General features: G+C 38.1%; 1 protein-coding gene and 1 long non-coding RNA gene across 3 annotated transcripts in view; one reads left to right on the top strand and one right to left on the bottom strand.

Annotated features, from left to right (window-relative positions):
* dnah2 (dynein, axonemal, heavy chain 2) overlaps positions 1-16,268 on the bottom strand; it is a 234,435-nt gene that overhangs the window by 187,569 nt on the left and 30,598 nt on the right. Inside the window, exon 9 of one of the 2 annotated variants that reach the window (XM_067446627.1) lies at positions 12,083-12,240. In XM_067446627.1, the coding sequence (XP_067302728.1) occupies positions 12,083-12,240 (158 nt within the window). Of the gene's footprint in view, positions 1-12,082; positions 12,241-16,268 lie in introns of those variants that run through there. The other variant, XM_067446618.1, reaches the window with a different exon arrangement.
* LOC137086593 (uncharacterized) lies at positions 9,228-10,290 on the top strand. The gene is made up of 4 exons (XR_010907517.1): positions 9,228-9,355; positions 9,470-9,557; positions 9,671-9,788; positions 10,083-10,290. It is a non-coding gene; the product is annotated as an uncharacterized lncRNA (long non-coding RNA).

Below are 16,268 nucleotides of genomic sequence, written 5' to 3'. Positions count from 1 at the left end.
CATGAATATAGGCCAACCAATGTGTATTTTTAACATAATATTTTGAACATTCAATGAATTGACAGATGCACTTCCACTTACGATTTACTTTAGCTAATTTACTTTACTTATTTTTCATCACAATTTATTCACTTTAAATCAATTATAATATAAAATTATAGGATTAACAGAAACTGAAGTCGCTCAACACCACAGGAACAGTAAAAAAAAATGTGTTAAGTTAAACTAAAAGTAAAGTTAACTCCAGTTCACGGAACGAGAAGGGGAGGAAGGATGGTGAACTTCCATGTTAGCAAAGTCTGCACTGCAAAAAAAAAAAAAAAAAAGCATTCTTACTTAGTATTTTTGTCTTGTTTCAAGTCTAAATATGTAAACATTCTTACATTAAGAAACATTTAATAGACATGTAAAAATTATTGTCTTGTTTTGGGAAAAAATAGCTCAAAATTAAGCCAAACAATCTGCCAATGGGGTAAGAAAATTATTCTTGTTTTCTTTTTGAATTAAGATTATTTTTCTTACCCCATTGGCAGATTATTTGTCTGATTTTAAGCAAAAACTCTCTTAGTTTTGAGTTATTTGTTCCCAAAACAAGACAATTACTTTTGCTTGATATTTTTTTATTTATATTTTGGCAAGAAACAAGACAAACATACTAAGAAAGAAAAGCTTTTTTTGCAGTGTGAGTCTGTGTCGTTTGACATCGTATTTTACTCTCCATGTCCGATTGAGAAAGATGTTTTGCAAAGGTCACAAAAAGCTCTCTTTTTTGAACACCTTTCTGTCACAAATATTAATTTTTCCAGTATTTCTTGTACCCACTCCTTCTCTTTTTAATCGATGATTGCGGAGCCTAAAGACTCAATTTTTCGAATAGGAAAGTGCGCATCTAAAAATTTGTAAGTGTCTCTGGTATGCACGTGCGTACGCTGTCATGACAACAATGAAAAAGTTGACAACAGCAGTTCAACTGAGGGGTGGGTGGGGCAACAGTAGCACGCTGAACTGTCAAGTAATGTTGGTTTGGCTGCCTGAGGCACGAGGATATAGAGCGATCGATTCTTTTTGAGCAAGCATTAATTATGCGTGACACGGCCTCAATTTGCGGGACGCATGAATTTTGCTTCAAACGCTGTCCATGCACGCGCTAAGCGGGACGGGTGGTCACCCTAGTCCAGGAACATTGAGGAAACTTCTGGACTTTAGATTTGGCTCCAGTATATTGCATAAATGCAAAAGGGACTAATTGGCCATATGCCTAAAATTAAATATTCAATTAACGTGTATCCACCAAAGGGTTTTTAGCCAGCTGAAAAAATGCCAGGTGTTCTTTTGAAAACGTCCAGCTGGTGGAGCTTGAGAGTGCAGCATTTTACCAGCTAAGACGCTTTGGTTGCTAGTATCTCATTTTAAAGAATGTTGCTGAATATAAAAATGCAGTAATCATCAAAATTAACTTCTCTATTGATAGTGCAGTCGCTGTACAAGTAGGAGGTTGGTTGGTGTAGTAGTTGTCCCGCCCCTCCTCTGCTGTGATTGGATGACAGTGTAAAAAGTGACAGTGACAAGCACCCAAAGTTTTACCCAAAGTTAAACAGTTTTCAACTCCCAGATACAATAAATAAATAAATGAGAATAAGAAGAAGACAGGGCAAACTTACTCGTGAAATCTATTTATGGTACAAAGCGTGGAAAAATGTAAGTATCATCAGTTTGCCAATAAGATCACAGAACGTTCAAAAGTTTTACTCACCATTTACACGTGGTAAGGAGTAGGTGTAAATTGTTTTTGTGCCAACATTTTGAAAATATGAACATTTCATGTTTAATGAATGAGGCCCACTGTACAGTGTTGGTAACAGAGGTAGAACTGTGCGTCACTTGTGCTGACTGAACACTGGCTGTAATTGGGAGGATGCAGAGCAATGCAAACCCTTTTCTTCCAACACAACAAATGAAGCCAACAATCATAAACAACCAGCAGGCCCAAAACACCAAAAATCTGATACAAACCAAAAAAACTTTGAGTGAAAGTGAGAGACCTTAGGGTGTAACCCACTAGAACATTGTGTTGTCTTTGGTTGACCGCACATTATTTTCCGCGAAAAACCTCAGGAGCCCCTTGCTGTTTTAAAAAGCCACAACTGAATGGCTGTATCCTGTAGAGAAGACGTGCTTATGAAACAAATGTTTCCCTCCCACCGCATCTGCTACATTCATCTTCAACAATACAGCATTTGCTACACTTTTAACATCTTTCAAAATCACAGCTCTATGAGTTATGCCATAGTTTACGGTGGAATGCTACGAAGCAGACGTCGCATTCTGATGCTAGATGATGAAACCGTATTGCAAAGTTTCACCACACCTAAAGAAGAAACGCCAGCCTGAGCCTAAGTGCAATAAAAAAAACTCCGGGAGATGACTCTGAGAGAGCTCCTTTCAAATGGATGCTGTCGTGTTCAGCCTCCATCATTTGGCGGTAAGTTGCCATCACTTTGAAGAAGAAACTCTGTCATCGCACCGTAAAATGCTGTTCTTTTTGGCAGGAGGGTTGCAATCACTGCATGGCTTTGGCACTCTCATTTAGCAGCGGTATCATTTCCATTGAGAGAGAGAGAGAGAGAGAGAGAGAGAGAGAGAGAGAGAGAGAGAGAGAGAGAGAGAGAGAGAGAGAGAGAGAGAGAGAGAGAGAGAGAGAGAGAGCATGAGCGCATGAACTGTGTGGAGAAGCTGAGATGGCTGGGTGGGTTAGTTAGAGTCATTGATGGAGGAAATGACAGGGAGAGGAAGGACCATAATGCAGGGCGGCAGTGAATAATCTAGGCTGAAAGTCTGCTCTGTATTAGCTGCTGTATAGAAAGGAAGACCTGCTGCTGAAAACTACACACTATCTATGTATAGTTGACTAAGAAATTTCGAATGCCAGTTTTTGGCCAAAAGAGAACGGCTGAAAATATGACATAAAAATAAATGCAGCCCTGCGCCGCTCGTCAGTGTTCATCACGCAGCTTTCACTCTGACTCTAGCCGTTACCACTACCTGTGTTTACATGGACCCTTATGATCCGATTGTAATCAGACTAGTAGCACAGTCAGAATAAAAATGTCACATGTAACCACGTCAGACGGAATTAATTGGCCAGATCTGATTAAAATGTGATCAGATTGAAAACTGAAACTCGAGTCCTGTGCATGTGCAGTGACGTAGAATGCATGTACATGGAACAAGCTGTTCATCCTATTGAATAAAGAGTCATAATTGAGTGTCCTGCCATTCTAAAATTCTCTTTCCACTCATCGTCTGTGAAGTGGAGCAGGATGACATCCCACCAGTCCTTGTTTTAGACTCTCATCCACAGTCGACTGGTTTTGGGAGCGGAAAAGGGCGTTTTTACTGCTTGATAAATACAAGCAGCAAGGCATAACGCTTTATGTGCTCGTCGTCTCCTAATAAGGACCCAAAATAGATAAATGTTAAGTCAGGATGTAATATAGGAGGATGATTAGTATGCAAACACAGCAGAAAACAGAAAAAATCGTGCAGTGTGCAAGTCAAAAGCAAACGGCAATCTCCCATAGTCTCTCTTGAAGCCAACACGGAAGTGACTTAAACTGCAATTCATCGACTGGCCACTAGAGAAAGTCAAATCTGTATCTTTACAGCAGAACAAAATATGTTTACAGCCTGGTACAAAGAGTGGTTTTGGTCCATAAAGCTAATTTTGCCCTTCATGAAAACTTTTTTAAATTAAATGTAAAAATTAAATTAAGCCTTAAAATTTTGCATAATTAAGGGAGTGGCCACTTGAAGATGCCAAGATGGCAACAGCCAACTTTAGGCTTTAAAAATGCTCTTCAGAAACCTACAGGTGGCGTAGGTGTAACATGGTGTGGTATAGCCGTGCTGGGTAATGCTGGTAAAATGACGGCACCCTCACGTTCACTGATCCACTGGCCTGTATTTTTTTAATTCAGTATCAAAAAATTATTGAATTTCATTAAAAAGTCTCATATTAATACTTATACAAAAAAAAGCTCATTTAAAATAAATAAGTATTTTTTTTAAAGCATTTTCGGTATCAGTTTACAGCAAAGTCCATCTAGATTTTCAGTTTTCAATTTCAGCCCAGAGTTTTCATTTGGGTGCATCCCTCATGGTATTGGTGATTATTGCTGCGGCAGTAACTGTGGCAGCAATGTATTATCAGGGGAAATAATAAAGATATATAACTATAATAACAGTGCTAATGTAGCAACACATTAGCAGTTACAGATTTTGTTGAATTAGAAGCACTAATAACACTAATAACTATATTTTGGTTGTATTAGTAGCACTAGCCTAATTAGTTATAGCCTAAATACCCCAATATAGAGACTCACATGAGCAGCAGCAGTATTAGCAGTAACTGTAATTGTTTTGTTAGCAAATGTGCTAAGGCAAACAGCCATTCATAAATTAGCAATTAGCAAATTAGCAAACAGCCATTTATAAATTCAAAACCTAATGCATCTGTTATTTTGTTCTAGTGTATGGTGCACAGACTGGCTCGATTAGTGCTCATAAAGGACAGGTTTCATATTTTGTAAATGTAAATTTGGCTGTGTATTTGAAAATAAGAGCTTTGTGAACATTAATCAGGTTACAAGTCTGTGAATTGCTGTTTGCAAATACATACACTGTTGTACCAAATTAGCTAACAAATCGAATAATCTTATTTTGTAATGCATGAATTCTGAGACTATTTTAGCTCCATATTAGTAGAGGTGGTAATGCAGATAACCATAGTAATAATCCTAAAGGTAATGGTCATGTTTAGTACTGCACATAGTAGCAGTGATAAAAGTAACAATAATCTTAGCAGTAACAGTATTCTTCAGATCATTATGTTCACAAACCATAATAATTACTTCAATAAGCTCATTGTGTCTGTCTTAAATGAATACATTATTAGCTAACTGCACGACTTACATGTGCATTTCTGAAAACCATTATTTGGGCACAGTCACCTCTGATAACAGCTCACTCTAAACTGCAATGCAGAAATATGGATTTACTGTAAAGCTGCTTTGAAACTATATGTATTGTGAAAAGTGATATGCAAATAAATGTGAAATGAACTTAATTAGTAGTAAATGATAATAATAAAATTAATTATTTAATCAATCAATTATGTTCCTGTAAGTTGCAGGACTGCAGTTTTAGGACCGTAGTGTTTTTGTGACAGTGGCACCTAACAAATTTGACACAATCAGAATTAGAGCAGGCACGCATGTGTCAGACGCTTCCAGTTGTTTTAGCAGTGCAAAAACATTTAATTATGCTGCTTGATGCAACAAACTGGCATTTGTTAGCATATCATTATAATTAGTTATCGTAGTCATAAACACTATTTTTAGCGCAAACAAGTTTACTGCACTTTGTTAAACTGGTTGCACACCAGTCGAGAAGCACCACAGCGCCCTGCAGATAATGAAACATAAGTCTCTCACATACACAGAAAATAGTTCACTTCCGCATTGGAAAAATAGGGTCTGACTTTAAAACCAGAATATGGGTTCATATTTAAACAGATTATGATATATATTTAAAAGGGTAACAAACTGTTATGTTTAGGGGTTGGTTAGGAGAATATCAATTAAGTTTAAAAAAAATGTAAATAATAATAAACAATTTCTGAAAATGTTTCATTCAAATAATAAAGTAATGTAACTGATTACATTTGACTATACTTTTCTAATTTCCAGCACTGAAATGCATTTTCTTCACTCGCCATGGTGGCATCTTGTACAGGTTGTAGCCTAAAGCTTTCAACATTCAACATATCCAAGCTTTTTACAGAATATATTCAGATGTAACCCCCTTTGTAATCATTGACATTTTCATAACACTGCATGAAAACCCTGGAATACGGCATTATCCGGGCATGGTAAACTCCTGTGTAATTTGAGGTTTACCGGACGTATGTGGGAAAAAGCGGATCAGAGTAACACGGAACAGTATATTTCAAGATACACCCGGAAACCTCACATATGCGGACATATACAGGCATCCGTGGAATTTCACGGAAATATACAGCTGAAACACTGCTGGGTGCTAGGACTGGTGACTGTTAGGTGTGAAGAAGGCCTTTCATATGTTAATGACACTGAGGTGCTGGCTGTTCTCAGAGGGAGGGGTGGCAGGGGAGGACTTCAGGACTGAGAATTATGACTCTTAATCAAAGTTTTTATTAAAACACTACAAAATAAACACCCCGAACATATAGTCACAAAAACAGAGTATTTAAATTAAGGAATTGAATGGAACAAATAAAGGAAAATTAACCAACCATTTTAGAATAACACACATTTATTGTGAAGTTTTACAAAATGCAGTTAATAACAATAACATTTAATAAAAAGGAATGTACATTAATGTGAAATAATGAAAACATGGCTTTAAAAACACAAAAAAAACAGATATGCTCAAAATAAAATTAAAGGAATAAAAAGAAGGTCGTTGGAAATCGCATGGGGCTAAATCTCAAACATTGTGCAAATGGGAATTATAGCAGATACCTTTTCTTTTGTCTGACTTAACTGCACAATGAATGTACTTAGTACACATCTCCCTGCAATACGTTCCACAGGTAGGAAGGCTGCTGCACAATCAGTCTGTGTGCCATACCTAAACAGGGTTCCCAAAGAAACATCTGTCTGGATGAGGGTGCAACCACGAAACCTTTGCAACAACATGGCGTATAGGACGCGTGTTAGTTTTTAACACTGATTATTAGAAATCTCTTAATGACTCCAGCACGCAGCTCTGCATTTGGGTCTAGGACTGGTTCGTCCAAGAATTTGTATTTCTCTCCATGCCTCTCTTTTTAAAAAACCCAGGTCTTTTTTACCAAGGTCTCTAATGACGGAGTTACTTTCTTGTAACAATAGGTTAGTTTGGGGTACAGATATTCCTTGCCATTGAAGCTTATCTTTTTGGACAGACAGCATATTCAGTGAAGTTGTCGTACTGGTATATTTTCTTAGTTAATATAAAGTCTTGGGAATCATACCAGCAAATTGCATCAATCAATCAACTTTATTTATATAGCGCTTTTACAATGACGATTGTTTCAAATTAGCCTCACAGTGTCAAACGAGACAGTAGTGCAACAAAATTTTAGTTGGCTGTAGGGTCAACAATGTTGGCAGATCAATATTATAGTTTATAGAATTAAATAAGACCTAATTAATTCATTTTATTTGTATATTTAGTTGAATAACTTAGATCATAAATTTAGTGTTATAGTTTTAGTGTCCCCAACTGAGTAAACCAAAGGCCACAGTGGCAAACCCAGGAGACACCAATCAACAATGAGAATATTTCCAATGAGCCATCATTTGTCTGAGGCATAGCAGCAGTGCAGTGATGGCATTGTCTGAAATGTTGAACAACGCTTGCCAGGTTAAAAGCATTATTGCTAATAGCTTTACAAGTAATAAAGCAGAGCTGTCTCTTGCCATCATCTTCAGGTTTGTCATCTTTAAAATCCAAATGTTCACTGTGCTGACCATCTGTAAAGACATGTTGCTCTTCATGGTCACTGTCATCATCTGAAGACGTTTCACTGAGCTCCAAGGAAAGCCTGAGCAGCTCATTGCGTTCTTCTTCTTCTTCAAAAAAAAAAAAGACATTTGTTAGAGTTTTTTTTTTTTAGAAAAAATTAATAGAAGTGTAACAATACACATCTGTCTGTGTGCATCAATTTAAATGTAAGGAGCCTTGCCTTCAGTGATGGATAAATCAAGAAGATCTGCCGAATCTTGGTTCTCATGTAAATGCATGGTTTCTTCAAATATGCAGAAATCAACTTGCTCTTGGTCTCCAATGTCCTCTGTAACAATACAACGATTTTAGCTACACACAAATTTACATACACAAGCTAAATACAAAGATTTAGTTTAAACAGTGAAACCTCACAACACCAATTGATTAATGGCTGGAGCTATGCATTTGTCTAGCATTATCTTAAAGTTATTAGCTTTTTACTAAAATCCCTTAGAATCACATATCATGCACTTTACAGTACAGCATGTGTACGGGTCATGATGGGGCATAGAAATGTTAATGGGCCATTCATAATAGTTTATCCAAATAACTTTATTTATTGTTATGAATGGCCCATCATGATTTAAATGTTCAGCAAATACAGCCATGACCAAATTTGTAATAAATAAAAGTTACAATGTATTAACAAGACTTATGCCTATACTGGAAAAAACACAAACTTACTACATTCTGAAAACAAGCAAATCACTATTGTGTGTCAACTCTAACCAAAGCAGATCATAAACATCAGTGTAATGTTGCACAACATCAGTAAATATATAAACCAAATGCTGATGATCACCATCTTATTTTACTTGTCATTTGGTTTTACATTAAAAAAAAATGTTCAGTAACTTACCAAAATGAATACCAGCATCATCCCAGTCCACAGGTCTCATTTCGTCTGGATGAAGTTCATCATCACATGCTCTTCCAGCTCTGTGTTGTGATGCGTCATACCGAGGGCGTGGTTTGAGTGGTGATTAGCAAGCAAACAACACGCGCCAAAGAGGGGGCGTTTTGAGGTTTGAAATCAACCACTCACAGTAAAGGTGGGGACGGAGGCGCACCCAATAGTAGTGTATTGTTTCATACGCGCGAAAGTTGAAACCTCCGCATTGTTTCCGGAAGAACAGAGAACGGATTGTTGTTTTTTGTGGTGTTTGGTTGAGATTTGGAATCGATCATTTTCGACAGATTTATTATGGAGAGTAAAAGGAACCTTAGTTTTTCTACTCCACTGAACAGAGGAGGACAAGCAGCCTCAAGCTCAAGCCCAGTTACTGTGAATGCCTTGATGAAGCAGCTGATCTCCGGCCAGAATGCTATATCTCGTCAGCTTACTACTTTAATATCTGCATAGCATGAACAGGCTGATCTTCTCCAAGAGGCTCTCCAGCGTCTTTATTCTCTCGAGCAAAAGTATGAGCAGCACGGACTTAACTTACCTTACAGGAAGAGCCTAACAACACCGTGAAAGATTTAAAAGGGCACGTAACGTGAGGTAAGTTCAGTTATTGTTATATAATGTGTCTGTAAACCAAATTTGGCTTACAATTAACGTTAGCCTAATAACGTCATGTGTTTTGTCTCCAGCGGTTACTTTGATGGCCATCTTATTCAAACTTGAAAATATTGTGGTTCTTGCAGATTGTGAATCCGTTTAAACGCATTTTAATTTCAAACTTTAACAGGAATCTGTAAGGTGCCTTTGTGTGAAACCCAATTCAGAGAACAGCCCACACAAATACGATCCACAGACTGGGTAAGACTGCTTATTGTATACTGTAAATGTTAGGTTAACCTACTTCTCACGTCATATGGATTTGAAATGCAAAAACTGAATTTCATTAATTATAACTGCAACTTTTCCCCCCAGAATAGTCATCACACAACCTCGCTTTGACCATTTTCCTTTGAAGAATTAAGTACAACTTTTACAGATGTTGACCCTGAATGTGTAAAAGGTAATCTTAAAGATTGTATTATTTTTTTTAAAGTAATTTTATATTAATATTTACCATGTGTGCTTTGTTTTGCTTACTTTTATTGGTATTACAATTATTCATGATTTATTTAGCAGGTTGCAAGACATATTGAGACACCACGGAGGAAGTATTCTTTGGCTCAGCCTGAAAAGGCCCAAAAAAAGACACACTATGAAGAACATGGCAAAGAACCGTCAAAGAAAGTGAAGGGTAAGTTAAGACACTTGCTAAGCATTTATTTTCTCATTAGGAGATATGATTTTGTCAATATTGTGATTAAACTTATACATTAAACCCAATACTTTGATCAAATCTGAGTGTGACATAACCATACTCATTAGTGAATAATGCAAATTGCATGTAAACTGGAGTGAAGAGTTCTGCTTGTCATGTGAGCACCTTCCTGCGATTAAGACCTTACTCTTAGAATACATATTTGCATTATTGTTGCACATGTAAACACAGTCTGTGTTTTAGTGGTTAAATTACTGTCATGTTTTGCAGTTGCTGGAGACCAGGTCCAGGGTTGTACATGCTAATGCAGAAAGAGACCTTTGAGAGATCGCAACAATAGAGTAAATGTCTGATGAAGATGTTGTTGATGGAAGGCCAGTGTTGATGATGAGGTCTCCACCAAACAGAACCACGGTTATCTGCGCTCTGCCAAGTGCTACGAACCAGACTAGAGGCTGACCCATGCTACACGTCACATCATCAGTGCATCATTATAATGTATTTTTACAATGCTCTTTGGAAATGTTTCCACTTATATATATTTGTTTACTTAGAACATATATTATATGCATTTTTTTTTCTCTTATTCCTTTACATCGCCGTCCTTTAAATAGAATTTGCTCACTTTTTTTTTTTTTTCCCCATTCATTTTATAATATATGTTTACAATGCACTTTGGGAGTTTTTTTTTCACTTATTTTTATTGTTTTACTTAGAACATCTATGTATATTATATAACTTTTTTATTATATAACTTTTTTATTTTAGATACACTGTGTATTTATTTCTTTATATCTCCAACTTTTAAATATGTTGTGTTAATTTTATTTTTCATGCCTTTTTTAGCCTTTCATTTTAACTTATGTTTATTTTATATAGTTATATTTATATTGTTTATTTGTTCCTTTTAAATGCCTTTATTTTTGTATTTTTTTTGTTCTTTACATTTTCATCCCTTTTAAATACATTTTGTTCACTTGTTTTGTTTCTCCATTCTATTCTTTTGCTTGTTTAAAATGCTCTTGGTAATGTTTTATGTACCTTAATAAATATTCCATATTTTCCTAAATTGGTTTTTTGTGTGTATTTTTCCTTTGGGGGGAGAGGGGGGTGGGGTTTATGGTGTATGAACAGTATCTGCATAGCTGACCTATAACCAATCAAATCACTAAGCTATAAGGCCCTGGGTGGGCTAAGTTTTAAAAGTAACCAATAAAATCACTTTACTGGGTTTTCAATGTGCCCTGTCCTCCAATAGCAGTTTGGGTTTTGGGAGTGGTTTTAAAAGAACAACCAATCCAGTTTGAGTTGAAAGGCCAATAGGGGATGGGAGGCAAAGCTGCTCAGAGGTGTGAAAATGTCTCCTGAAAAAACCTGATGGGATTATTTGCCATGGCAACAAATGGCTGTAGCATGGAAGTATACGGCACAACATACATCCGATTTGGTATCATTCCGGATGTATACGGATATATACCGATCCATGGAATTTGACCTATCCGGCCAGTATACTCCCGGATTCTTCCGAATTTCAGCAGTGTATACAGGAGTATACGGGTCCGGATACACCTTTTTTCATGCAGTGTAAGTTTTAAAACATATCCACTTTGGAGAGCGTTTTCAAAAAGCTTAATATTCGTTAATAAAAAGGCCAAAACAGAGAGATAGTGTGGACAAGGCCTGCAGTCACAGGTACTGCAGGGTCATGCTAATCGTTGTAATAGCAGTGAGTGTCGCAAAACTGACAGTTGGAGTGATAATACCACGTTTAGAAGTAGCATACTATTACTAATAGTGGAGCTGGTGGCAGTGGCGAATGGCGATGCTGATATGAAACAGTACGGCACCCAGCAGAGTGTAAGTAGAGATAAATCACCTGAAGAAGCTTAATTATATTTGAAAAGATCCAGCACTCCATATGTCACTGCTGACCGTAGAAACTCTCATTATGGCGTGTAAAGTGGATGGGTGCTGCTGTAATACAGTGCAATCACGGTGCAGTTCTAAGAGGCGTGTTCCTGTGCTGTAGGTAACAGAGCAGAACTCAGATATGGAGAGAGAGAGAGAGAGAGAGAGAGAGAGAGAGAGAGAGAGAGAGAGAGAGAGAGAGAGAGAGAGAGAGAGAGAGAGAGAGAGGAGAGTGAGAGAGAGAGAGAGAGAGAGAGAGAGAGAGAGAGAGAGAGAGAGAGAGAGAGAGAGAGAGAGAGAGAGAGAGAGAGAGAGAGAGAGAGAGAGAGAGAGAGAGAGACGATGATTGAGGGCTACTGTACTTGTGGTGGATCTGGGAGGTGTTCAGGTAGAGCTCTTTCCATGCCAGGCAGCACTGGATACAGTCATTCAGAATCTGCTTGCTGGAGACCACGTAACCCTGAAAGATCCTGTCCAGCGAGATCTCCTCACAGCACAGACGGATGACCTCATTACTCATCTGCAAAAAAGTGTAAATGAAACACCCAGCAATCCAAGAGCGAATCTGTCTTTGTCGGCGTATCTACTGCATCTCAGGATGTTCAGCCTCATACTTGAGGATTTTGCACATGAATGTTTGATGAGAGAACCACATGACTGTACCAAAGCAAGCACAGACAGGTGTGTGCCGTAATGTGCTCTGCATTCAGGTGTAGATTAACCTTGAGTACAGACTTTTCTATGAATCAGGCAGAATTTACTCCTGTTAAACCTTGGCTTTTGTGCTTGGTGTCACTCAGATCCATGTGCCTTACAAAAACAGAGACTGTTGTATAGAAATGAGCAAAGGAAATAAAATGAAGAGAATGCAACAAATAGGAGAGAGGAAGAGAGGCGAAGAAAGTGTAATCATGGCTGATGATGTATATAGTGGGGGATGTGAAACGACAGATTCCCATTGAGTTTTGGATTCTTTTGACACAGGAACCCCATACAGCACAGAGATAGACAAACAAGAAAACAGAAAGAAAGAAAATAGCTGTACATGTGTACATCTGTGAAGAAAAGAGAAAAGAATGTGTATATGTGTACATGGGAGGAAAAAAGTGTTTTTGTGTGTGTTTGTGCGTGCGTGCGCGCGCGCGCGTGTGTGTGTGTGTGTGTGTGTGTGCGCGCGCGCACACCATGCTGCAGTAATGTGTACTACACCCTGATTACAGTGCCAGGCAAATTCTTATTTTAATGAAGGAGGCACAAAACAAGAGGAAATTAAATTGATATGTAAATGACTCAAAATTCTCATTTAAGCAAAAGGTTAAGAGAGCCACAGAATTAAACAGCTTATGGGTTCATATATATAGATTTTTTTTCATTCCTCTCTTTAAAGAAAGACAAAAAGAGCCTTCTGTAAATGAAGACAACACACATCCCAACGCCTGCGTCTCAAGAGATTTCTAAGGCCTTGTTCAATCAGAGACGTTTCTTCCATTTCTGTCACAGCAGCTCTTGAAAATCAGCAAAGAAGCGTGTCTTAACTTTGGTGCAGGAGAAGAAAAAAAAAACCTAGACGGAGCTAACTAAAAGTAGGGTTAGGTGGACGTAGGAGGTAAGAATAGATGACAAGCGCTGAGCTTTCAGAAACCCCGGCAGATGGTGTTTCATATCAGGAGTAGACGGTGGGAAGCAGACGGCATGTAGAGCTGTGAGTCTCATGTATGAAATAACAATGAGCACATCAGTCTCGGAATGCCGGCACAATTATAACAAATTATTCTTTTGAAGGCCTTATGTATCTGAACTCTTTCTTTACCTCTGTATTTTTCTCATGGTATTAAACGGAACAGCACACAGGAGTCCAAAGTCTATGGCCCCTAGCGCTGGCTGATTGGAAAATGATATTAAATCCGATGTAGGCTCTACCAGCTCTGAGAAATAGGACGGGGGGGGGGGGAAACAAACCAAAAACAAATAAAAGAAATTCTGAAGCCCCGAGGGAGAGACAAAGGAAGGTGGTCGTGACACACACACATACAAATCCACGCACAAACACACACGTCGTGACTCAAATGCCCTCTGATTGGAAATTATTAGCTGGAAAACCTCTGACTGGAAACTGAATCAAGAAAGCAAGTTCTGCTCCACGTCTTTTCTTTCTACCGCCTCTCTTTCTTTCCTTCCTCACTGCAAGCACAATAAAATGCTTCCCTGCTGAAATAATCAGGTTTCTCGTGTTATTTTACATCTTGGAGGGGAGAAACCCTCTAAAGTCTGAAAAAGAGTGCAAATACCAGGGCCCATTTCACCTTCATTAAATACAACACGCTATTGCACACAGCCAATGACAACAGAGCTCTGGGTGGACTTTACAGTCCATTTAGATGTATTTGTATATGGCCGTTGATAGAAATCACCGTTACACTCTGATTTTAGAACAGTTCCCTCAATTTCTTCTGAAATGTTTCATTTTGAATTTGTTCAGGGGATGTTGATCCCCCATCGGTCCTATAGGACCGTGAGCCAAATCTGTGAACCAGGTACAAGATCCAAGTCACTGAGTATTAATGGAGCTTAGCGGGTGATTTAAACTCACAGTGCATTCATGGCACGGTGGAACAGCCACGAGAAAAATAGCAACATTATTCCTTAGAATAACAATAAAAACATAAAGATCTCCACAGGGAGGGTGTATATCAGTCGCTGGAATCTTTCCGTCAGACAAATAGAAATTCAATTTTGTAAACTGATGAAGGCTTTTCTTCATTGCAGTAGAAGAGAACTTTCTTTCACTTCAAGAATCATTAAAGCATAACCTAAGCCGTTTTCATAGCACTGACCTACTACAATAGAACTTTCACATCAGATAGTCTGTGTATTTGACAAGGTAAGAACAAAGTGCAGAGAGCTCACTTGACTGAACCACAGGCATTTGGCCTGGGTAAGAATGCATAAAGAATTACAGTGTTATGGCTGAACTGGAGTACATTTCTGACAGATTAAATGAAAGGCTCTGGATATGTCGGTCTTTTTGGTTAGAGGGTGGCGCTGCATTGACCAGCAGAGCTTGAGTTAAAGGGATACTTCACCCAAAAATGTAAATTCTGTTAAGCAAATTCATTTAAGTCAAAACCTGTATCTTTTCATCTGTAAAACATAGAAGATATTCTGAAGAACTATACATGAGAGTCTATACATATAAGTCTATACATGAGAGTTCAAAACAATATTGGACCGCACTAAAAAATTAAAATAAATGCATGCATTTTGCAGAAAACATAGTTTTTTTTTATTTATTTGAGCTGCTCTATATCAACCTTTCTTGCTCACTAAACTATAGACCTCCCACACTACACATCCATCAAAGTAGCCAGAGCCACTTTTCTCTATTTACGGACATGACGAGACAAATGGGCGAGTGATGTATGCAAGCGATTTCTCGCAAAAGCCATCCCCACAGCTCTAAAATATTTATATACACTTATAATAGGCTTACCATAATGAATCAGGGTAGGCACATTTTGGAAGGAGAACTGTTATGAGAACTGAAATTTTGTTAATTTTGAACAAATAGTGTACCTTTAAAAAGATCCTGTAAAATGTGTAATTTGTAATAAAAATACTGTAAAAATGCTACAGTAAAAAGCTCTAATTGGTACATTAGTGTTTTTTACTTAGTTATTGACTATTGCATTATTTTAGTGTCATGAGTGTTACCAAGATGTTGTTTTGTCTTTATATGAGGGCGTATCTTTTTTGTGTTCCACAGAAGAACCAAAGTTATACAGATTTGGAAATGACATGATGGTGAGTAAATTTCACTGATGGGTGAACTATCCCTTTAAGTTTTAACATAAGAGAAACAAAAGGGGGGAAAAGATTGTCCAGACTTGAACTCATTAAACATATGCAGGTCAAAGGTGAAAATATGACCTCAGAGAATAAAAATGGCCCTTTGAAAAACAACTGCTGATTTAATGCGGGCATTTCAGCATGTGCGCACAGTCTCACCCCTCAGGAAACAATTAGACCAAATGTTTTTGTAGCAGTCCGATTTGCCTTGGATGTGTTTTCAAAGAAAAGAATGAAAAAAGAGAAAAAAAGAAAAATGAAACAGACAAAAAAAAGAGAGCGAAACAAAGTGGCAGTAGTACCATGTGATTCCTGCAGAGGAAGGGTCAGAGCGTAATTACAGAAGGTTAAACGGTTTCCCTGATGCTCTCAAGGAGCCAGGGATGGAAATGAAAAGCAAGTGAACCGATGCGAGCGGGTGGCGTACAGACGCAAGGCCCCGCTCCTCTGATCTGAAGAACACGTGTTACATGTGCTACGCTACTGCGGCTGATGGCTTATCTATGTGGCGGAGCCCAAAGCAATCCGAACTTTGATGTGCAGGAAGCAGGGGAGGGGGGTGTGGGATCCAGGCATCAGGTACTAGTATGACTACATAGGTCTGTGTGAGTGGATTGAGGGAAAACCTCTGAGCATGAGAGTGTAGCTGATTCACACAAAATTATGCATGAAGTGATTGATTGCCGAGACAAAGGGCTGTGC

The sequence above is a fragment of the Pseudorasbora parva genome, chromosome 1 (assembly GCF_024679245.1).
Source record: "Pseudorasbora parva isolate DD20220531a chromosome 1, ASM2467924v1, whole genome shotgun sequence".
NCBI classification, from domain to species: Eukaryota; Metazoa; Chordata; class Actinopteri; order Cypriniformes; family Gobionidae; genus Pseudorasbora; species Pseudorasbora parva.
This window is presented reverse-complemented; position numbering and strand designations above follow the sequence as displayed.